We start from the raw sequence: 24,091 nt of genomic DNA, 5'->3' as shown, positions 1-24,091 counted from the left end.
TTCTACCGTTAGCATTGAAACTGTAGATTAATGGGTAGATGCATCATTGTTGCCGTTTGCGATTCCTAAATTAAGGAATTGCAATTTAGAAATCGCAAACGACAATGCATGAACAATTCGCATTTATTTTTGCGATTCGGTATTTTTCCTTAATTGCAATTCACAATTTGCGAATCGCAATTAAGGAAAACCCTTCCCATTGATTCCTATGGGCCAAAAGGCCCATAGGAATGAATCGGAAGGCAATCACATTTTGCGAATTTCAAATTGCAATTGGCAAAATGTGAATGCAATTTCAAGGGTGCATGGGGGTCCAAAGAATCCCTCCCTGCACCCCTGAAATGTAACTTTAAATGCAATTTACACACACACATGTCCCAAGGGCATGTGTGTGTGTAAATGTAAAGTTCCAAAAATGCAATTTGTGCATATTTTATAGTTTTAGGTAAATTAGCATGAAGTTCAATTTCATGCTATTTTACCCCTTCCAAACTGCGAATTCGCAATTTAAAAATAATCATGCATTGCATTTAAGAAATCTCTAATTGCGATTTCTTAAATGCAATCGCAATTTTAGAAATCACAACATGGTTGCGATTCCTAAAATTGCGAAATGCATGATGCATTCCAAATTAGTCAATTGCATTCGCAAACGTCCGAAAAATGCGATTCGCACCGTTTGGGAATGCAATTCTGTTTGATGCATCTAGGCATAAGTGTTTTCCACAGCGGTAAGGTCTCTCTATTTTGTCAGGGCCTGAAATTAAATCTGCCTTTGAAGTTATGTGCTGTGCGAATCGCAGCTTCCAGAGGAAGACATCAGGAAAGGGACGTAGGACCTTTTCCTGTTATCTACACAGTCTTCCTCTTTAAGTTCTAAGTTTGATTGCCCTGTGGCTTGGCTCTGTAACTCAGGCCATTAGTAATCAAAGAGGGAAGAGTCACCAAATATCATTGGTGGGACCTTAAGGGATATAAGGAATTGTCTTGGTAATTTGCGATTCTAGACCAGAATTACCTGATCATTTTTAATGTCTCCTGTATTTCACAGAGACTCCAACTGCTATTAGAAGGTGATGTCTTTGAGAGAAATGTACCGGATCCAAATCTGGTCATTCTGAAGGGGCCTCTTAACACCTCTCACAACTCGTTTAACAATAAAGAAGTGACTTATAACAATATGTGTCTCATAACACAATTAACATCAAAAGTATGAGTAGAAGTACAAGTACCCATCTTATTCACACATTCATCACAACAGGAACATGCAACTTAATCATAAATCCTCGCTAACACCTTCAGAAACCTCAGAAGCAAATTGAGCCTGGGCGAAACAAATGTCTGCTAATAATACTTGTACTTACATGTTCTGAGTTAGATTCTGATTATTTGGAAATAAAAAGTATAATGAATGAGGAGTTATAATTAAAAGACGGTTTTGGAATGTACACCTTGAATTTGGAGTGGAGAGTGCTAATATATTGCTCTAAAAAACCAAGGGGCCTTATTTATGAGCCCTTGCATCACATTCACGCTGCTGATGCGTCACTGTTTGTGACGCTGTGGCAGCGTAAATATTGTGACACGTTGCACCATATTTGCAAAGTGATGTATCTAGGTAGATGCATCACTTCGTAAAACCCCTGCACTACATTATACCTGCGTCAGGTATAATGTGTGCAGGGTGGGCGTTCCCCCAGCCATGGCTTCGTAGAAGTGGTGCATTGAAATCTATAAGATTTCAGTGCGCCATTTCGAGGACGCCATTGCGTCAAAACCTTACGCCTGCCTCATGGCAGGCGTAAGGGTGATGTAGGCCCTTTCACAGGGGGCTTGCCCCATGTGAAAAGACACATTGCTGGAGTTGCGTCTGTTTTCAGACACACCCCAGCAATGCGCCACTTTTGTGCATACAGATACGTCAGTAATACTGACATATCTGTGACTCCTTGCAACATGATGCGCTATACTGTAAATACAGCGCATCCTTGGTGCCGCAAGGAGGGTTCACTTAGAAGTGTTGCCCCAGCTATCATGATGAATTCTTATAAACGTTTGGTTATTAGAGTTGCCAAGCGCAGGAGAGAATTCCAGGTAGGGAGGTGGAGTTCTTAACTGGCAATCCATGGCTAACTAACGCACTCTGTGGGCCAGATTGGCCTGAAACTAAATAGCAGTGCCAATTTATACTATTGCTACAAAAATGGCTCTCACAATACAAAATGCAAACCAAACTCAATTTTTGTATACATTAATAGAGTTTTCACTTGCTTTGCAGAATTACGGATTGGAAACAGAAAACCTAAAAACTCTCTCACACAAATTAAATTCATCTGCAAAAAATCTGCAAAACTACATAACTGGAAGGAGGAGAAGTGGTCACTATGATGGAAAAAGTAACCGAAAATTACCCAATGACTTCCTGACCTCGGTGGTGGACCTCATTGGAGCAGCCAAAAGCCTCCTGGCTTGGCTGGACAGGTAAATTCTGACCTATTTTGACTGTTAATACATTAATATACGGGAAGTCAAAGACTTGTGTTGTTTTGTCTTACTTGGATTTTCTGGAAACTCTAGTGGCAGATTCATAATCAATATTTTTGATTAAAAGTCCTTTTGGTAAGCCTATTGTGTGGATAACGTAAAGAATGTTGTTGTTCGCCCTGTACTTCAGATATTTAGGGCCAGATGTACGACCTGCCAAATAGCGCCTCGCAAATTGCGTTGCAATTGCGACTCGTAACTCGCAAAGTGCTATTTGGCATGTTAAACAGTGTGTTTTTAACACTGTTTGCGATTCCCAATGGGGTCGCAAATTGTGAGGCTCATGGATATTAATGAGCCTCTCGCAATCTCAGAGATGATGGCCTGCTGGCCTCAGCAGAACAACATGTCCAGGACTGCTTTTATATAAAGCAGTTTTTTTTTTTTAATGCAGATCATTTTCCTTAACCCCTTTCCTGCGCCGCGAATTCTGTTGCGGCGCGTGGTGGGCGCTAGGGGGTGAGCGTGGCACTTTGGCGCTCTTGACGGCTCCACGCCATCATGAGTCACGGGCGGCGTGTGCTCATGACGGCGTGGTGCCGTTATGACCCCACCCGCTCATTAATTTGCCCATCAGAGGCGGGGAACTAGAGCCGCGTGGGCGGAGCGGCAGCAGCATGACGGCTCCACGCCGTCAAAAGCACACGCCCCCCGTGGCTCATGACGGCGTGGAGCCGTCACGAGCAAGCAATAGGTTAAAGGAAAATGGGAGGCATTTATTTTTTTTAAATGAAACATTTTTGTTTCATTTTTCAAGGACAGGCAGTGGTCCCTGGGACCACTGCCTGCCCTTAAAAAAATAATATTGCATGCATTTTCAAAGGGGAAGGGGTCCCAGGGGGTCCACTTCCCATTTGCGAATGCATTACCACCTACTTGACATAGGTAATAATTTGCAAGTGTTTTGCGACCGCAATTGCAGTTGCAAAACATTGGTACATAGCTTTGCAGTCGCTATTAGGAAGGGATCGCCCCTTCATAATAGCGAGTCACAAAACAGTATTCTGCGAGTCGCAATTTATTTGCGAGTCGCAAAATACTGTTTGTACATGGGCCCATGCTTTTTAGCATGCGCAAACGGGTCTACGACCCGTTTGCGCACTCTAAAAAGCGGTGTACATCTGGCCCATATTTTCCTATTTCTGGTGTCATAAATCGATTCCCTAAAGTGTAATAGGCATGAAGGCCCACATGCATCAACAATGCCATTTGCGATTCCTTATTAGCAAAAAATAAGGATTCGCTAATAAGGAATAGCAAAAGGCTATGCATGAAGAAATCGCTAAAAAAAATAGCGATTTCTTAAAATTCCTTAATTGCGACTCGCAAATTGCGAATCGCAATTAAGGAATACCTCCCCATTCATTCCTACGGGCCTAGAGGCCCTTGGGGCATGTGTGTGTGCAAGATGTACTTATAGGCAGGGATCGCCCCTTCCTAACCTGCCTATAAGTACATCTTGCCTATAAGTACATCTTGCACACACACATGCCCCAAGGGCATGTGTGTGTGTAAAATGGAACTTTGAAAAATGCATTTTAGTGCATTTTTCAAAGTTTTCGCAAATTACCATGAAGGTCAACTTCATGGTAATTTGCTCCCCTTATTAGCGAAATCGCTAATTTTTTTTAATTTGATGCATTGCATTTAAGGAATCTCAAGATTCCTTAAATGCAATCGCAATTTAAGAAATCACAATTTTCCGAATTCTTAAATTGCGAAAAGTAAAAAAATTATGATGCATCCCAAATGATAAAATTGCATTCGCAAACGGACGATTTTGGCAATTCGCAATGATGCATGTGCCCAGAAGTCCCTAAATAGTTGAACAAGATGCTTATAGGTGGAAAGTAAACTTCCATTTGTATTTGCTTCGTTGATGCTTGGATGTCATTTCTTGTTTCCAGTTAGACATGCTTCATAAAAGTTATGATCACCGAAGGACCACAAGAGTCGGACCTCCATGCAGATTCGGGTCTCCAGGCTCTTTAAAGCACATAGAGAAATTATTACAGGCATAATTGTAACTATCATTCTTATGTGCTCATATAAAACATTGAGCAGATGGTACAATGTGCACTAACCCGATTAGTGCACATTCCCTGAAGCACATATTTAAAGTTTAGCTGTAAACCCGATACAGATAAATCTTTTGAAAAAAAGTTTGAAACTGCTCCCGTAGGTGTATTCTTCGGTTTTGAATACTTTTCCCATTAGATGGGCATTTAGAATAAGTTCAATGAGAACTTCCAGAAAACCATAAAAAACATAGCGGGATAAGTACAAGGAAGTGGAGGGGGGAGGCGCTAGCCTTCCTGACTTAAAGCCTTTCTCCTCCACTTCTGAAACGCAAGACTGCACCATATTTACAAGAATGTGGTGCAGCCTTGTGTTCCCCCTTTGATGGTGCTATGTTTAGCAACTTAGCGCCAATGCTGGCACCCTTGCACCTGAGTGCAAGGGTGTCTGCATGCCGGGGAGGATTGTTTACGTGTAGGATGGTGTCCTTTCCTGCACATAAACTATCCTAGAAATGCCATGTTGTCACTTTCATGCCTGCTGCTTCATGCAGCACACATGAAAGTGACAAAATGGCATTTTTTTAAAAGTCTGTTTATGTACAGGGAGGGACACCTTCCTGTACATAAACAAACAATGTCATTTTGCTTTTTCCATGTGTGCTGCACAAGGCAGCACACTTGGCAAAACCAAAATGCCATTGTTTGTTTATGTACAGGAAGGTGTCCCTCCCTGTACATAAACAGACTTTTAAAAAAATGCCATTTTGTGATGAGATGAGAAATAATGCATTTCTCCTCTTTTCGCCATCTTAAGACCAGTTTTTACCTGGTCTTAATTTGGCGCTGCTATGTAATTGCTATGTTACACATTAATCCTGATTGTTCGCTCAAACAGCTAACTCAGGTGGTTAAGCCCAGTGGTGGGTTTTTTTCACTCAGTGGATGCAGCTCCTCTTTTAGGGCTTAGTTTAAATAAGCAATGCAGATGTTTTTTTTAATGTTATTATTAATGTAGATTTTTATAGTACAATGCTCGTCAGGTCAAGGAGTGCCTATGATATTAAACCTGTGTGCTCAGCAAATATAAGCGACAAGTAAGTTATAACTATAAGGCATAAACTAACCCTGGGCAAAGCACTACGCTATGCTCGCGTTGTTTGCGAAGTTTGTGCTCCTTCGCACTACGCGAACTGCGCGTAGCACAGTACAAACAAGCGTAGCGTAGTGCAGCGGTCATTTTTTCCTGCTTGCGGTCCTCAACGTCAAGTTGGCGACCGCAAGCAAGCAAAATGACATCCCGGTAAGACTTTTTCCTCGTTCGCGATCAGCACCATCTAGTTGCCGATCGGGAGCATGTAAAATAAAACTCCCAGCGAGATTCTCAACGCAGGGAGGTCAGGTTTCTCATTGCGAGTGGTCGCATATGCTCGCGACCGCTCGCGATGAGAAACTACCAGTCCGTGTTGAGAAAGCTGTCGTTCGAGTAAAAATCTACTCGAGCGGCAGAAAACTATGACTCGCACTGTGCAAGATGCCATTTTCAATGATTGCACAGTACCGGATGCTTGTCCTCACTGTGCAATCGTTGAAGACTGCAACTTGCACAGTACGAACAGGGTACTACGCAGTTCGCTTAGTGCTACCCGTAGCTCGCATAGTGCGAAGTGCACTTTGCGTAGCTTTGCGTAGCGCTACTTCGCAAACTACGTCCAGCCCTACTATAAACCATGAACCTAGTAATAGCAGTGAATAAAATTGTATGTGAATGCGCCTATTGGGTAGTGTCTCTGGGAAAGTGTCTCTGGGAAAGCGATAGGACTGGAAGATAAACCAACATATCCCTGTCCGTGCTCTAGACACAATAAAAATATCAGAAGCACTCTCTCATCTGCCAATCCCACCTTGGTGAGCTAGTTTTGTGCAATTCAGGCACTGACCTTTAAAAAGACAAAAAAAATTTGGGACAAAACTGAAAAGAATAACAATAATAACATTTTTGCGGCATTAACATTGTTTTACAAAACAGGACCTGCGTGTATCCTTTCAGACATCTGTGGTTCCTTGTGGAAAAACACTGTGGGCCAGATTGACAAAAGTAAACTGAGACCAAAGTTTAACTTTACAAATTTTGGTATTCAGAAAAGACATTTACGAGTCATAAAGTTAGACTTTTGTCTCAGTTAAACTTAAGTTTTGGTCTTAAGTTCAACTGAGAATAGACTTTTGTTCTCTGTTAAAATTAAGACCAAAACTTAAGTTTAACTGAGACAAATGTCTAACTTTACGACTCATAAATGCCCTGTGTGAATACCCAAAGTCGTAAAGTTAGTCTTTCATAAAAGTTTACCTTTGTAAATTGGACCCTAAATCTCTGAAACAGAAATGTTTAGCACATGCATGGGGTGTTTTTACTGACGTTCATGCAGGCTCTTGCCTGAGCTCGTGGGTCTTTTTAGGGTGTATTAATTAGACGCTCTGCACAAGCAGAGGCTACGTTTTATGTTGTGTTGCGGCATGGTCGCTCCTGGGCAAAATGTTGATAAATCCAACCCACCATATCCAACAATCAACTGATTGGTTATTCTGAATTAAAGAATAGCTGAAAAGTAAAAGAAAGTGCATAGGCACTTGTGATCAGTGATCAACATTATTTGTCCCTTTGAGCACCTCAGAGGACATTATGCAATTATGTTGACATGTCCTAATAGTGAGGAACTAGCCGCTATGAAGTAAGATCACAGAAATATGAGTTTAGTAATACCAACCAGATTTGTCTTGTGCGCTTTCTGTTGTTTGTTATTTGTACAGTACCTGAAATTATGCACATATGTTCAGTGGAGACTAAAGCGGAACTGTTGATGAGAATAGTGTCTGGAAGGACAGAGAATGGAGATTAAACAGTAAAGATGTAAATTTACATATTTAAGTGGCATGATAGTGTGGTAGTCAATGTGCAGAGATAGTTTGAGTCAGGGTGGATAATTCACGCTGGTGTTTGAGCCTGAGGATGTGGGCCTTGAGAGAAAGCTTCAAGGTGGGGAGAGAAGATATTGCTTTCTGCTTGTGGACAGTTGCTAGGAGTTACAGGGGACATCTTTCTTTTTTCCCTCTACAACATTGCGAGCAGTCAGCGTCCACAGTCTTTCCAGAATGGCCCTTTGTTTGGTGATGTCAGTTTGAGTTTTCAGACATATTGCAACATCACTCACCGGCTGGCTCCTGTAAAAGGATGGCCACTAGTGTTGGACCTGCAAATCCTTTGGAATGAAATGGTGTTGGAAGTATTTGGAACTTATTGAGCATATAGGGATGTAGTGTTTGATGCAGGGAGTACAGTTGAGACGGAAAGCTCTGAACGCGAGAAGATGAGTTTGAAGAGAACTCTGTGTTTGGCACTTATCTGCTGATGTTGTAGTTGTATAGGAGAGTGGGGGTTAGGATGGTTGAATTCAGACACAAAACTGATGATTTTGTCTAGAGAGGGCCCAAGGTATATTGTGAGAGAAGACTTGGATACAACGGTGGTCATTCCTCTTGCTCGAGACCAAGGTGCTATTGGAGGATTTGGTACTGCTTAAGGAAAAGTGAGTTCTAATCTTGTGGCCATTGGGTCATTGCAATCCTGCAGCAGAGTCATTGGGTGTAAAGACCAAAGTTAACTTAATGCTGCAGTTAAAGCGTACACCCAGATTTCCTACAAAGGATTCTTGTGACAAGGTAATGTAGAAGAGGGATTATGCTGGCAATAGATTAATTCTGTCAAGTGCGCAAACATCATCTTTTACATGGAGTGCTATGGGCGCAATGCAAGGAAGGTAAATGGACAACAGGCCCTTGGATTTGTTGTTAACAAAATTAATGGATTAATAAAAAAAACTTTAGCTGGGATTCAGTGGAGCCCTTAGACTCCAAGACAGTGGTGTCACTACACCAGCTGCACTTTAGACAGCAAGGTCCCTGTCTTTACTTATGTGACAACAAAGAAAATGGACTATCATATATTACAGATATTGTATGTTAGGCTACTAATACATAGTAGATAGGCCTTAGACTAAATGAAAATTTCACAGCACAAATCATATTCTAGGTTATTTGTAATTGGAATGTGCCAATGGACATTCCAATGATTATCACACGTAAAACGTAGCCTAACTAGTTTGGAGTGGTATGATTCCTTTAAGAACCCTTGCTCATACTAACACCTACTGATAAGGCACTGACTAGAGGAAACTTTATGCCGAGATATTGCACTACCCATGAGCAAATGGATTTACAAAAAGCTTAGTTATAGATTAAATTAAGAGAAGATAAAGTGGGGTATCACTAAAAAAGGGACCATGGTAGATACATACTTACAACATTCAGAATAGGTAAAACATGTTCAGATGCAAATGTGGTAAAATAAACTATAAGGTCACACGTGTTGCCCCTGTAATAATCTGCTTTTACGCATTGAAAAGCATTCTTTCTTCTTTTCACGTAAGTGTAGCAAATAGGTCAGTTTTAAATTTATATAAGAAACACGATTTTGGTGATGCATAATCCCGTATGTATTTATAACTCTGGCTTCACCATCAATGGTATTTGCGGTGAAAGCTTTCCTACCATCACCATTAAAAGCAAAGACTCATTCTACAAAAAGTTGTAATCTAGTTTTAATTGGGTTGGGAACAGCTTTTACAACTTTTATTTTGCATAAGTGTACATGCTATATATCTGTCAATTTTTCAGGTGATGAATGTTGATTTATAAATATCATTTGCTAAATTCAGTCATAGAAGGGCCATCCAAGTTAGACAGCGACGAGACAGTTAGAGAGCCTATGCTGAAGGTGATAGGTTAAGTGTGAGAAGAGAAAAGTCTCTGTGGTCAAGAAAGAATTTATAACGGAAGACATCAGAAGAAACAAGAGAGGTGTTGTATAGTTGAAAGAATAGAGTCCCCAGGACACAAACTTGGGATAGCCAACGAAATGGTTGGTGGCAAAGAGTGCATTGTGCCCCTGACATCAAAGAGAGGCTGATCTGCTAGCTAGGAGGAGTATCAATTTAGAAATTTACAATTTTTCCCAAAAAGTGTGACAAGTATGGTGTGATGGTTGCCTCTCTTGAATTGTGAATGAGTATGAGGTTGGAGGAGACTTATATGTGTGGATGGTGGCTTTAGAGCTAGAAGTCTTTGCAATTGCTGTCTCATTAGATGGGATTTGTTGAAACCCAGATTGAGGTTGAACACTATGTAATATTTGAGTCTCTGAGAAGATAAGAAGTTGGTAAATGGTTGTGTTGAGAATGTGTTGGGCTTCACTTTGTTTAAGCAAATAATTGCAACAGGTACTTTCAAGCACATAGGATACGGTCCACAAAGGATGGATGGAGGAAAGAGCAAAATACTTATCACGTTGGTGATTAAATGGGTCAGATAACAAAGGACTCATAATAGGTGTTGTATGAATGAAGATGAGGAGGCATATGAAGGTGCATAGGGCTGTGAGGCATATGTAATGGAGTTTCTGCAGAAGAAGCTTTCTGGTGAGACATAAGATACATTAGCTTTTGTTGGTGCAGTGGGAGCCAACCAAAGGAATTAGATATGAAAAGAGGATGGATACTGAGAGTTGGGGTGAGGGAAAAAGCCAGTCAAGAGAGAACGTAAGAAGCAGTTCAGAGGTGCAGGTTTGCCTCTGCTTTAAAATGTGAAGGTGCATCTATTTCTTGAGGACTCGGATGGCAGAATGAATGGAGACAGTGTGAAATGGGAGTAGTGGGAGACAAATGTCAAGTAAAATGTGGTATTGAAGGTGTAATATGAGGTGGAATAGGTTGTGTGGATGTTGTTGAGGTAGGAGGAGATGAAGTCAGGTTTTCTGTGAATGGAAACAGACGTTACCACAATAGATTCTTAGCGATTTTTAAAAATATATGCATTAAACTAGTGTCTGGATAAGAGGTGAAGTCGAGAAGGAGGTCTTTAAACTACTTGCAATAGCGCAGGATCTGAAATGGCAATTAGAGAGAGAGTGGACAAGGAGGGCCAGGGCCATGAGGAGGTTTTACTTGAGAGTGTAGTAAGCCAGGGCAGCGAGTGTAGTGAAGGTGTTCAGTAGATACAAATTGTATCAAGGACATACAAATGGCACCAATAGCTCTCTGTAGTGATGTAAAAGACTATTGCATATTTTGAAAAGTGAGTGGGAGATAATGTTAATGCTGTCCATGAAGGAGGAACACATGTTCAATATTTGGATTTGGATTAAATGTTTGAGTCTTGTTGAGAGGAAGATCAGCATCCTCCACCCCATAAAGTATTTCAGGGCATGCAGGTGAAGGATTCATAGTGACAATAAAGGATGGTAGTGGTGCCTTTCAGACTGTCCAGGTTTCTGTGATAATAGTGAATTAGAGTGGCCGTCCTAGTTGACATGGTCATTGATGAAGGTAATGATATCAAACTAGTGCTTGACTTGCTAACAGAAATATGAAGCACACTTCAACAATGAAACTGGGGGTTCAGTTCATGAGCGAAGGATGGGAAACAGAACAAAAATAGCGACAGAGCATATTTAACTTTTCACAAATTAAAGCACAAATTAAAGCACATGTATAGAACAATAGACTATTGATTACTAATTACATAACAGAGGGTTGTTGTGCACGTCTCCCCAACAACAGGAGGGCACAGTGCGGACAAGGAACACAACACCAATAGTAGATATGTGTAGCCCATTATGTACAAGGTAAAAAGGGATGACACTTGTTACAGGGTAAGAGGGCAACAAAGGCCCATAGGTAAAAGAATACAATGGTCAGCTAGTAATGCACAAAGCATGGTGCACAGAAATAGAATACATGGTGCTGAATGTATCGAAGGGAAGTGGCAGGCCTGAGGAGGGAGAATTCCAGAGACAGTTATGCCACTCAGTGAGGGTGTTGGTCCTGCACCTAGACCTCAGTAGAGCCCAGCTCAAGATGACTGCACAGGTTCATAGAATGGACTTCTCACTGCTGGTTTCAGTGTAGGACCATGAGGGGCTATCTGAACAAGAGCTTTCGGGTCCTGCAGCTCCTGGGGAAACTGATTTCTCAACCCCCTGGTAAGATGCAGAGTCTTTTCTTCCTCTTACCTTTCTGACAATCTCCTCCTCTTTATCTCAAAGTTCTACATTTATATTATGCATTTCTACAGGTGGCAGAATTGTTCTGTGCTGCCATAAATAGACAGTGTCAAATCATTAAAACAAGCTTTCTTCGGTTAGTATACAACCATAAAAGCATTCTAAAAAAACATCAAATATAAAAACATTAAAACATTTATCATAAATCGTCACAATGGGATATAATTAATTTATCACGATGAGAAATAATTAAAAAATCATGTAATGTCAATTACAAGCTAGGTTATCATTATATATAAAGTGCTAAGTGCATTTTGAGGAGAAGACCATATTTATCTTTGAAGCCAAGAAAAAAGAAAAATTTCACTGGGGAATTTAAAACACTAGTTATGCTAAAAACGTTATAATTTCCATGGACTAAAATCATTTCATTTCCTTGCCCGATTCAATTACTACATTCCATATTGTCTCCTAATACCCATTGCTACTTTAATGAAACTCATCATTGCGGAACAAACAGTAGAATTTACCAGTAGTTGCAAACACTCATATCCCTCTAGGTATGTACAAGGAGAGATATTTTTTAGTATTGGTCTCAAAAATCCCTTACTCGGATCATCATAGAGTGTGCAAAAGAGTGTAAGGTGCATAGTGCTCTGGGGAGTATTATTATCACAGGGACAGAAACTAAGGGTTTCCACCCACCCGGTTTGTCTAGGAAAAGCAAGCAAAAAGTGCAATGTGCCTAGGCGAAATCTGGTTAAATAAATAAGCATCTGACAATTTGTAGAAAAGGCTAGATAATACTGCTGGTTAGACAAAAAGGCATATTTTGGGCCTTGCTGGAAATGTTTCACATGTGACCAGTCCCCGTATTGCTTCTTAATGATGCCTTTGGCATTTACTGAGATATTTGTCGGATTTTCATAAAACTCACCCAACCCAATGTCATAAAATCTTTCCTTCACATACCAAAACCAGGGAATAGTCATCACCTTATCAAGGTTAAGGCAGTCCTCCATTATTTCCCTAGTAAACTGTAGCTCTTCTTTCAACCAAATTTTAGACCATAAAAGCAAAGGCGCAGAGCTAATACTATCCTCCAGGTAATCCAACCCTATCTCTCGATGAGAGAAAGAGGTGGCCGTACTGATTGGGATCATCAATAAGCGTTTTATTAATTTATTTTCTACCACTTGTAACAAGTGGCTTTTTTGATGACTCCAAACCCCTGCCCCGTATGATGCCGCTGATGCACATTTTGCATTATATAGAGTGACAAGCTGTGGCACCGGTCTATGACCTAGCTTACAAACAAACCTAAAAAGCCCCTCAGCTACTCCATTAGTTTGTTGGGCCCTCATTGTAATTAAAAAATCCCATTAAAAGATCCCTGCTGAATGTATTTCCTAGATATGTAAAGCTTTCCACCCTTTCGACCGGTTTGCCTCCGACATTAAAACTCCTGGATTTTGCATGTTTTTGGGCCACAGACCATTTTATAAGACTTTGAAAGGTTAATCTTTAAGTCTAGCGTCACCATATAATTTGTAAAGGCATCCAGGGAAATTTGTAAGCCGTTCGCTGTCAGCAACATAAGGACCATGCTGTCTGCGTACGAAAGTAACTCAACTGGTTGCCCCTTAACTTGGGGAAATCAATTTTCTGCCTAAGCAGGAAATCCTCCCGACCATTTGTGTATACTAAAAAGAGGAAAGGGGCTAAAATGCACCCTTAGCGCACTCCTTCTATTGAAGCAATAGGTTTGGTTCTTTCTCCGTGAGGGCCAAATCCTATTGAGACAGAGGTGTTCAAATGTAATCTTTTTAACAGGTGAATTTTTGAATTTCGAAACCTATCTCTGCCATCAGTACCCACAGTTTCCCCCTGTTGACAGTGTCAAAGGCACTTGACAAGTCCATGAAGGCAAGGTTAACAGAGCTACTCTTTACCTTCATGTACTTGCCCGTGATCAAGGACAAATTCAGACACTGTTCTGTAGTCCCCAATCCTTTACGAAATCCATATTGCATTTTGGAGATGACCCACCTACCACTGGCCCATGTCTCCAGTCATGCCAGGATTACCCTGCCCAATACCTTCACGTGGAATCGATTGTGAAATGGACCTATAGCAGGCGGGGTCATCTCTCTTCCCTTTTTTAAACACTGGGACAACTATAGCCTCTTTCCACGACAGAGGGATTGGTCCAACAATAATGGATTTAAAAAGGTTGGTCAACAAGGGAGCCCAAAGATTTAAGGTCAACTTAAAAAGGTCCAGTGGGACTCCATCTGGGCCTGGGACCTTTCTACCTATTCCTTTTAGAAGTGCTTCCTCCACCTCTGCCACCATAAGTGAACTACTGAGTTCTATTGCTTGTGCCATGTCGACTATTGGATCCTCGTGCCCTACAGCTAGTTCCCTACCATTTGGATTAAAAATTGAAGTAAAATGTGTTTCCCAAGTATCACCCAGAATCTTGCACTCCACTTTCCCTACTTCCTCTGTAAACTGGGGGCGGTTAATAACTGCCCAGAAACTTTTCGTATCTTTTAGAGCACTAGCCCTCTCCAAGTCCTGCCAGGAAATGTGCCTTAGTTCTTCTTTGCTGACCTGAATAGTAGTTTTATATAAACACCTCGCCTGCTTTATATGTTCTCTATCTCAAGGCATTAATTTCAGGGCATTTATTAAGAACTTGTGCGCCCTAGAGCAATCTGCGTTGAACCAACAAAACTCCTGATGTTGTTTGGACTTAGCCTGACGTGTAGGTTTATTGGCTACGACGGTACTGAGCCGTTCAATGTTTTGTTCTAGTATGGCTGGGGAAGTGTCATGTCCTAGGCAAGCTAAGATCAAGTCATGATTTGATTAGAGGAATTTTTTCCTCAAATTAAATTGGGTTAATTTCCCCCTAGTTTATCCTCACACCCTTATTCCGGGTATATTCAATGCTACGGTTATCACCCACTATTTCTTTGGCTATAGCTTTAAATTTCGCTATTAGTGGGTTATGGTCGCTTACCAACTCAGGTTTTATAACAAAATCAAATACTAAGGAAAGATACACCTTCGAAATAAACAGAAAATCAATGGTGCTTTCTCTCCCCCCCTCCAATAAAAGTTGGACACCGAACTACAGAGTCATTGGCTAAACTTTACAGATTATTCTCCAGAATGACAGCGTGCAGTGACTCTCCCTGAGGGTTATGAATAAAATATGCTAACGGTTGATCATCAGTATCCCAAATACCACATACTCTTTCATTACTATGTTTGCACATGGTACAATTAAAATCCCCTACCCACAACATACATAAAGGTTGCACCTTCCCGGCAGCTATGGCAATTTCAGATTTTAAGGTTTCCATAACGTGAGTATCTTTGGGATCAAAGATATTATAGAACCAATTTACAAGTAGCATTCTCTCCTGGAGCATGTTGACAATCATAATTAATTGGAACCATGAAGAACCCGGCCTTATGGGCCGAGTGGCGCAGGGCACGCCTAAGATCTCCGAGTTCACCTGCCTCGACCGACAGAGAAACAGGACACTCTGGTTGGCGTAGAAAAGTAGTTTTATTAGCTGCAGCTAAGCACAGTTATCTAAGAAGTACCACACAGGTAGGTTCTCAAGAGACTGCCACTTCAATCTGTGGCGCACAGTCTATTATACCACACAAGTTTACAATGACAACTCCCAATATACACAAAACTGACAAATAGGAATAGTTCGAAAACAAGCTATCAGAGGTCTAAAACACACCCTCCTTTCAGACCCCGTGTGCTCTCCTCCCGTCAGGTTAATCAACACTAGTGCCCGTAATTCAATTTTCAGGTGGCAAAACATGTGTAGAATGCTTCAAAAGAAGGGCTATGTAACAAGAGAACACACGGAGAGAATAGCGAAGGCCAGTTAAATAAGATAAGGTAGAGAAGAATGGTGGGACCCAAACAGTAGAGTAAGTCATGGATTAATCAGTCTAGACATGGCTTTGCAAACTCGGCCGGACCCAGACATCAGTATCGCACACAAGGACAAAGGTTGCTCCTTGACGAGAAAAAAACATCGAACAGCTGAAAGGGGCAGAAAAGACCATTTTCTCCCCGTTAGCCGTGCTGCCTGAGTGAGGCAACATAAAATGGCAACTAAACGCAAAATGGCGGCTGTAGCGAAGCGAGGCTTAAAACTACGTAACCTCAGACCCTCCTTTTGCCATACTCAGGCAAGGCACAAAAGGAACCCATTTCAATCTGAGTCGATATCAATGGTCATGAGGTCACTAAGATGTTGCTGCACCATCATCTTAATGTGTTCTGTCTGTTGTGCTACTGGTTTGGAGACACAGATTGTGGCACAGAGTCCACAAATAGCTGGACCACACTGTAGGCAAAGACAACAAGAAAAGACGAGTGCTAAAATCATTCCAAGGAAAGTTAGCACTTTCCATCCCCAAGTGGACAGTAGTCTCCAAACCCATCCCATCACAGACCAATCTCCAGTATCTTGGTGGATAGACTCAGAGATGACATGTAGCTTAGAGATGGCTTGGTATACTGTAGGGGCGTTGTCAGGAATATAAATGCAACAACTGGACCCAATCAATTTGCAAACTCCTCCTTTATCTGCAAGTATTATGTCTAAAACCATTCTATTCTGTAAGGTCATAAGTCGATCCGCCTGAAGCTCAGCAGTCAAATTTTTCAGAGCTCCAGAAGTCACATTTATTGTGGCATCAACCACATGGATCAACTGTCTGATATTTTTGCTATTGGCCATCGGACCCCAAAAGGGAAGAAACCCTTTCAGAAAGTCCCCTCCTTCTTGCCCTGCTGTATCTTCTGAATCTACCACTCCTCTAGCAACTCTCTTCCTATGATAATCAGCGGGAGCGGTGTATGTAGGAGGGAGGAGAAAAGCTACATAACATGTTCCCGAGAAGTGTGTGGGAAGCCATGTATAAGCTTTATCATGACAGATGAAATATGTACCTTGTGAAGCCACTAATGGTGCGGGTGTAGAAGGAGTATAGACATAAGTGTGGGAACAGTTGCTTCTCTCTTGCTTAGTTTTGATATTCTGGCCATTTATTTGCAAGCACAAACAACCTCTTTGGGGTAGTGCCCAAATCAGTGCAGAACTCTGTTGCTTGAGCTTGTCAGTAAGGCTAAGAGTATAGCGAGTTATATTCCACCCATCATACGCTCTCTTTTCATCTTTGGGAATCTTGATGATATCAGCAATCTTGGCCATAGTTACAATGCCCTTTATCAAAGAACTATGACTGAAATCCACTCCACCATTATAGGATCCACCAGAAGGGTATCAAAGTTAGTTCTGGTATGCATTGGAAAACATAGCCAGATAGGCCCAAGCAGAACCTTCATATGAGAAGGGGAGGACTAGATACGGCATTCCTCTTTGTGTATTATGTGGTATGAGACCACATACCCAACAATCAGTAACATTTACTATCAATTGGTGCTGGTGTAACAGTTGAATAAACGAATTGTTAATATATCCCATTCTTCTCATTTGCTCGTGATCTGGGAGTGAGTAAAACTTATGCGGTGAAACAGTAGTAGAGGGACGGAAACGGGAACAGGCACTGACTGCAGGACATGAATAATCCATCCTATGCATGCTAATAAACTACTTAAACCTACTAAAACACATAGGGCTACGCCACAACGACCAAATAATAATTTCTTATAATGAGCTCTCTTCAAAATTGTAATATCACTTCCTTTCCCTGCACTATCCATTACTCTAAAGGCGTCGCTCACGATAATCTTCCTTAATCACTTGGCTGTGATTGTTAGCCGTCCTATGACACTGCAAGTCCTGCTGACCTAGTCACTATTCAGGTCACAGCTCAAGACTCCTACCGTGGCCCTGCAACTTGATGGATAAGGGAAGGAAAAATGTATCTTTATTAATGGAGTTTAAAAAAAGTGAAAGTCAAAATTAATTGTCCTTGGGGGATCTTTTCCTCAAATTATATTGCTTCTTTCCAAGCGTTGTCTGGTCCTGGAATAAATGTTCGGGATCTGTTGTATCGACTCTCAGATGAACGGGTACAGCTTCCTGTAGAACATCATCGTCCTCTTTCTCCGAGTTAGTCCAATCCAGGTGTGCACTGCTGAACGGCACGAAACTGGGTACCTGCTCGAACTCACTGTCACCAATACCTTCTCGGACCCACTGGTCATACGGCAAAGGCAATGGTACCCTTTTGCAGTGCACACCGTGGATCCAGTGTTTCTTACCCAGGACCTTGACAGCTGTACGAGTTGTGAGCAGAACTTGTCTTGGAGGCCCCCAGCGAGGTTCCAGGTTCTTCTTTCTCTGGAAATTTTTCAGGCACAACCTGTCCCCAGGCTGGATGGTGTGTCCGGGATCTGAAGAGGCCTCTGGTAAAGTGTTTTGGACCTGTTGACGAATAACATGCAATTTAGTGGTGAGAACATGCAAATAGTCAACCAACAGTGGGTAGGGGATATCTGAGTACTTTTTGGGTCTGGGGACTCCCCAGATGTTAGCTGGGTGTCCAAACACAATCTCGTATGGGCTAAGCCCCAAACGAGAATGAACAGTTGTTCTAGTAGAAAGGAGTGCCAAAGGCAACGCATCAGGCCAAGAAAGGCCAGTGCTGGCCTGAATCTTTGCTAGCTTAAGTTTGAGAGTGCCATTGTAGCACTCCACCAAGCCTGCTGACTGAGGATGGTTTGCCGCGTGGAATTTCTGTCTAATGCCTAGACCTACACACACCTTTTGCATTATTTCACCTACAAATTCACTTCCATTGTCACTCCAGACAATGCGCGGCAAACCAAATCTCGGGAAGAATTCTTTCAGGAGTATTTTTGCAGTGGACAAAGCAGTGTTGTCCTTTAGGGGGTAGGCCTCTATCCATCTAGAAAAGGCACAAACCACCACCAGGACATACTTGAGATTATTGAAACGCTCCATATAGATGTAGTCTATTTGCAGTACCTCAAATGGGTACGTAGGGGGTGCAAAGTGACCTGCTGGAGTTGGAGTTCCCTTTCCTGGATTGTGCATCAAACAAACAATGCAATGTTTCACCACGTTTTCTGCACATTTAGGAATACCAGCATTCTGCCATACTGGAGCTAAAAGCTTACATATACCCTGTGCATTAATATGGGCTGGTCCATGGGCCATAGTGACTACAGGCAGTACATACGCATCAGGTAACAACCATCGTTGATGCTCTGACAATTCCGTCCAACATCCCGTACTATCCAACATTCCCGTACTGTCTCTCCACGTACTTAATTCCTTCTCAGTGGCCTCCTCCTGGATTGTTTTCACACTTTCCACTGTGTCCTCACACATACCAGCTTCTGCAACCCATCTAGCAGGCCCTGCAACATACATGCGACTTCCAACATTCCTCGCTGTTTCCTTCGCTATCTCATCTGCAAACGCATTTCCTTGACCCACATCATCAGTAATCTTTTTGTGCGCACTGCACTTCACAATCGCTATTTGAGTAGGCAGGGCAAGTGATTCGAGAAGGTCAGTTACCAACTGACCATGCTGTATCTTAGTGCCGTGGGAGGTAAAGAATCCTCTTTCCCTCCACAAACGACCAAAACTATGGGTGACGCCAAATGCATATTGGCTGTCGGTATAGACAGTCACTCTCTTCTCTTTCGCCAACACACATGCTCTTGTCAACGCAATCAATTCTGCAGCTTGCGCTGAATTATGCGGAATGCGTGCAGTTTCTACCACTGTATACAACGTCGTTACTGCATAAGCAGCTGTGGTTTCACCATTAGGGAGCTTGAAACATGACCCATCCACCCATAGGATCCCATCCGGATCCACAAGTGGTGTGTCCTTAAGGTCTATTCAACCCTTCGTTTCTTCTTCAGTGCGAAGAAAACAATCATGCTGATCTTGTACATTGCTAGCATCCAAAGCAGGCAACAATGTTGCTGGATTCAGAACATTACATCTTTTTATGTGTATGTGACTAGCCAGAAGTGTCAACTCGTATCCAGACAAGCGAGCACTCGTTAAATGCTGAGTTTTCGTCCTATTAAGAAAAGTATCTACTGCATGTGGCACCATAACATTAAGAGTATGATCTAGCACTAGTCCAGCGGACTGACGAATAGAAATTGCCGCTGCTGCTGTTGCTCTAAGGCAACTAGGTAATGCCTTAGCTACTGGATCTAATGTTGCAGAAAAATAGGCACACGGCCTTTGTTTGTCGCCAAATCGTTGCGTCAATACTGATAATGCGCAACCTTCCCTTTCATGCACATAGAGTGTGAAAGGTTTACTGTAATCTGGAGTACCCAACACAGGAGCAGAACACAAAGGTGGAGAAGTGTGGCTCACTGGTTAGAGGAGGCAGACCTGGAAGCAGACGTCAGCCCGGGACCAGGGTTCAATTCCCGGCTCGGCGGGGTCTTGAGTCCTAAAATGTCCATGGACTCGACAATTCTCGCTCCGGTGCCTACTCGATTCACGGGTTCACACTCTGCGACTCTGGGCAATAGCTTGCTTAATCTCCACAACGGCCCCTCACGGCGGGATGCCTGGCTTTCACCTTGTGGATACCCTGCCGGGGTTATCTCACAGGGGAATATCAGGACGGGTTCCCTAAGCAAGCGCTTAGAAACCGCTTGGTGATTTGCGCTATATAAATTCCTGTACAAATTCCTGTACAAAGCAGTACGCAAATCAGAAAAACTCTTTTGACATTCATCAGTCCAAGGCAAAGGCTGGGGCGTGTCTTTAAGTGTAAGTGCCAACAATGGTTTAGCAAGAAGGGAAAAATTTGGAATACACTGTCTACAGTAAGAGGTAATGCCTAAGAAAGCACGCACTTCTTTTTGTGTAGACAGTACAGGCATTCGTGCAATTGCATGAATACGTTCTGGAGTCAATCGCCTTCCCTCCTTCGACAAGAGATGACCTAAATAGGTAACCTCTTGTCGGCAATATTGTAACTTGGAAGACGATACTTTATGATATGAATCAGACAAATGCTGTAAGAGCGATACAGTTGCTGCTTTACAAACATTTTCAGTATCTGCAGCGATCAACAAATCATCCACATATTGGATAAGAATGGCACCTGAGGGCAAAGATACCAAGTTGTGACTTCAAAGCTTGACTGTATATGGAAGGACTTTCACAATAGCCTTGGGGTGCGTGCTTAAACCGGAAGCTGTGGCCTCCGAGAGAGAAGCCAAAAAGATCCCTACTTTCTTCGGCAATGGGAATGCTAAAGAAAGCATTTTTAAGATCGACCACTGAGAACCAACCTGCTGAAGCAGGAATCATGGTAAGCAAAGCTGTGATATCTGGCACAACAGGAAATTGAGGGAAAACAATTTTGTTGACCTCTCAAAGATCAATTACAAAACGATAAACAGGTGGTTGAGAGGGATCAGTACGTTTAAGAATAGGCAAAACAGGACTATTGCAAACGTTTCCTCTAGTCTCTTCAACCACACCCTTCTGAACCAAATCATGAACAATGGCCAACAAAGCTCTCTCACCATCACTGGATATTTTATATTGGGGAACACGTGGCATCTTAACATTGTCTTTAACAGTAATTACATATGGTGGAATTTGCAACAAGCCAACATCATTTGGACCCACAGCCCAAAGTGTAGCGGGAAGTGAACGCAACTCGGGTGGTAGCTGTTCTTTAGATACATACATTGGAGAAGTCAACTTATCACCTAAAGTAAGGTGCACACCAGAGGGTGAACAATACAGTGTAGCATGCAAACGTTTCAGTAGGTCCAAACCCAACAAATTTTCTCCGCATCCTGTTGTTAAGAGGAGTGGAGCTTTCAAATCGTAGGGACCAATAGAAATGGGCAAAGGACAAGAGATAGGATTTGAAACTGGGGCGCCAGAGAATCCTACAGAAACATTTGTTAAGCCAGACAAAGGTGCCCCAGGGAGTTTAGAATGCATTATAGAACTTCTCATAGCACCAGTATCCAAGAGAAATGTTTCTGTAACACCTAATGCCATAACATTACCATAAGGTCCTTCCTGATCTACTGGAACTGATATGACTCCCTTACTTTGCCTATGGCTGTCCTAGCTAGTATGGAAAGCAACGTCCCTATCTTCGAAACAATAGTCATCATTGTAGTATTGTGCAGATTGAGAATTCTGCTGATCAAAATAATTCGTAGAGTCCTGAGAGGGAGAGGGGCGTCGTTCCTGAGGTGGCGCACCACGACCCCTTCCTCTGGATATGGATCGAGAATCACCACGACCCCGTGGCGCCAATGATCCACCATACCGTTGCAATAAAATTGGACAAGTATTCTTAAAATGACCATCTTCCATACAATAAGAACACTGGTTGGGGCCCAATGGAGCTCGTGTAACTGAGGGGACTGGCTTCTGCAACAACCTCTGAAACTGCGGGTGCTGTGAAAATGAGGGCTGAGCAGAACGAGGGGGATAAGCCTGTTGCAGAAGGACTTTTGTTTTCAAGTCTTTAGTCTTTTTCTCCGCTTTCTCCTTGTCCTCCTTATCCCATTTCTCATAATATTGAGCAGTAGCCAATATCTGAGCAGTGGAAGAGACAGCCCAAGAACTCTCTGATTGTTTTAATTTATTCGATAATTCTGGAAGTAAATTAAAAACTAATTTGTCTACGAACAATCGTTGTCCACCTTCAGTACTCATATCCTGTCCGCTATGGTCGATGAAAGTCTCCTCAAACCGAGTAAAGAAGTCGGAGACACTTTCATCCGTCTTTTGCTTACACGCCGCTAACTTATCCCAATTAACACGCATCGCAGGCATTAAAGTTTTCATCAAATCTATTATTTTTCCAGGCAATTCTGTGATCAGGGCATCCGGTTTGGCCCCACCTACTTGACCTGCATCCGCAGTTGTAATGGCAGCCCAATCACCACCTAGAGCTACCGCATGATCCTGCCTACGAATCTTAGTCCATATTGCTTGTGGGACTACATTCCCCATGAGTAAGTCAATATCTGCCAAATTCATAATACAAGCGTCAACAGTCTGAGACAGCTCTTTATAATATCCCGCAGGATTCTTACGAGGGTCCGGTAAAGACTGTTTGAGTGCCAATACTTCAGATCTTTTCCAAGGATCGTGTATCCATATACGCTGAAAATGAGCAGGAACACCAGGAACATTACCTGCTTGTGGAACAGCATCTCTCCATATCGGAGGAACCTCTCGCATAGGATATTGTGCCGTTTTACGACGAACCGCGGGATCAGGCTCAAGAGAATTTTGAGAGAAAAGTGTAGATCGAAAAGCAACAAGTTTCTGAACAGCATGCTCTACAGCAGGACCCACAATAAGTCCCTTATCAAATTGATCCTGGATGTCGAATAAATCCTGAGGAGGCGAGTCTAAATCTACGTCTCCCCATTCCTTAATCAGAGTATTACACATGACATCAAATACATATCTCTGTGTGGGCGCGTTCCATTGAAGGAAAGTATCTAAAATATCACGTGTATTATACTGTACACGACTCATAATCCAATTATAGGCAAGGGAATCTAATTTAGTCCGTTCTTCCAAATCTGGAAATTGACTGCGAGATTGCCTCCTAGACGAGGCAGGAGAAAAGAAAAGAGGTCCAAGAAAAGGTGACAAGAGGCCTGAGACAGTGTTGACTAAACGCCGTCGAGCTGCAGGGGAATCTGACACTAAAACGGGGGACAAAGTATTCTGTAAGATAGAAGAGGAATCTGTAGCAAAAGAAACGACAGATGGAGAAGGCTGAGGCACAGGAGATTGGGATACCGATATTGCTGGCAGAGGGGGTTGAGGCGGAATCACAGGGACAGGCAACTGTGCAGGAAGTACAGCAGCTGCATTGGCAGCGGGCTGTAATGGCGGTGCATTAGCACCTAACACATAAGGCGGAGGTAATGTCAACAAATGGGACATAAAAGAATCATCATCAGGAGTTTTACTCTTTGATACCGTAGGCAATACAGGATAGCATCTATCTATTGCCATGCGATGTTGTCTTTCTGAAACCTCAACCGCTTGATCAGCTTCGTCATTTTTAAAGTGTTGTGCAGCCTGCAGAATCGACATACTCTGTTCTTTCTTATCTTTCTTCATTTGCTTAATTTCTTTCTGTTTGGCTTCCTTGCGCCATAGGCGAAAGGAGTCAAACATTGCCGGCCGGGCTTTTCTCTTGAATAAAATCGCTTCCAAATTATCTAATATATCTGGCTCAAAGGACCCATTTTGTGGCCATTGCAAAACACCGTCCTTTTTAGTGTAACTGGTCCATATTTCATTAAAAACTATAGGACCCATACCGTGCCTTGAGTAAAGTTCGTAAGTAGGAGTTCCAACTGGAATCCTCCAATCGGGAATCCGCAAAA

The 24,091-nt window shown here is 42.3% G+C and overlaps 1 protein-coding gene across 2 annotated transcripts in view; it reads left to right on the top strand.

Annotated features, from left to right (window-relative positions):
• Window positions 1–24,091, top strand: part of CNKSR2 (connector enhancer of kinase suppressor of Ras 2) — a 1,535,139-nt gene that overhangs the window by 399,644 nt on the left and 1,111,404 nt on the right. For both annotated transcript variants that reach the window (XM_078656116.1, XM_078656115.1), the window contains exon 3: window positions 2,279–2,481. In XM_078656116.1, coding sequence (XP_078512242.1) covers window positions 2,279–2,481 — 203 coding nt within the window. The remainder of the gene's footprint in view (window positions 1–2,278; window positions 2,482–24,091) is intronic.

This window comes from Lissotriton helveticus, chromosome 8 (genome assembly GCF_964261635.1).
Source record: "Lissotriton helveticus chromosome 8, aLisHel1.1, whole genome shotgun sequence".
Lineage (NCBI taxonomy): Eukaryota > Metazoa > Chordata > Amphibia > Caudata > Salamandridae > Lissotriton > Lissotriton helveticus.
The sequence above is the reverse complement of the archived record's forward strand: the minus strand, read 5'-3'. Positions and strand labels throughout refer to the sequence as shown.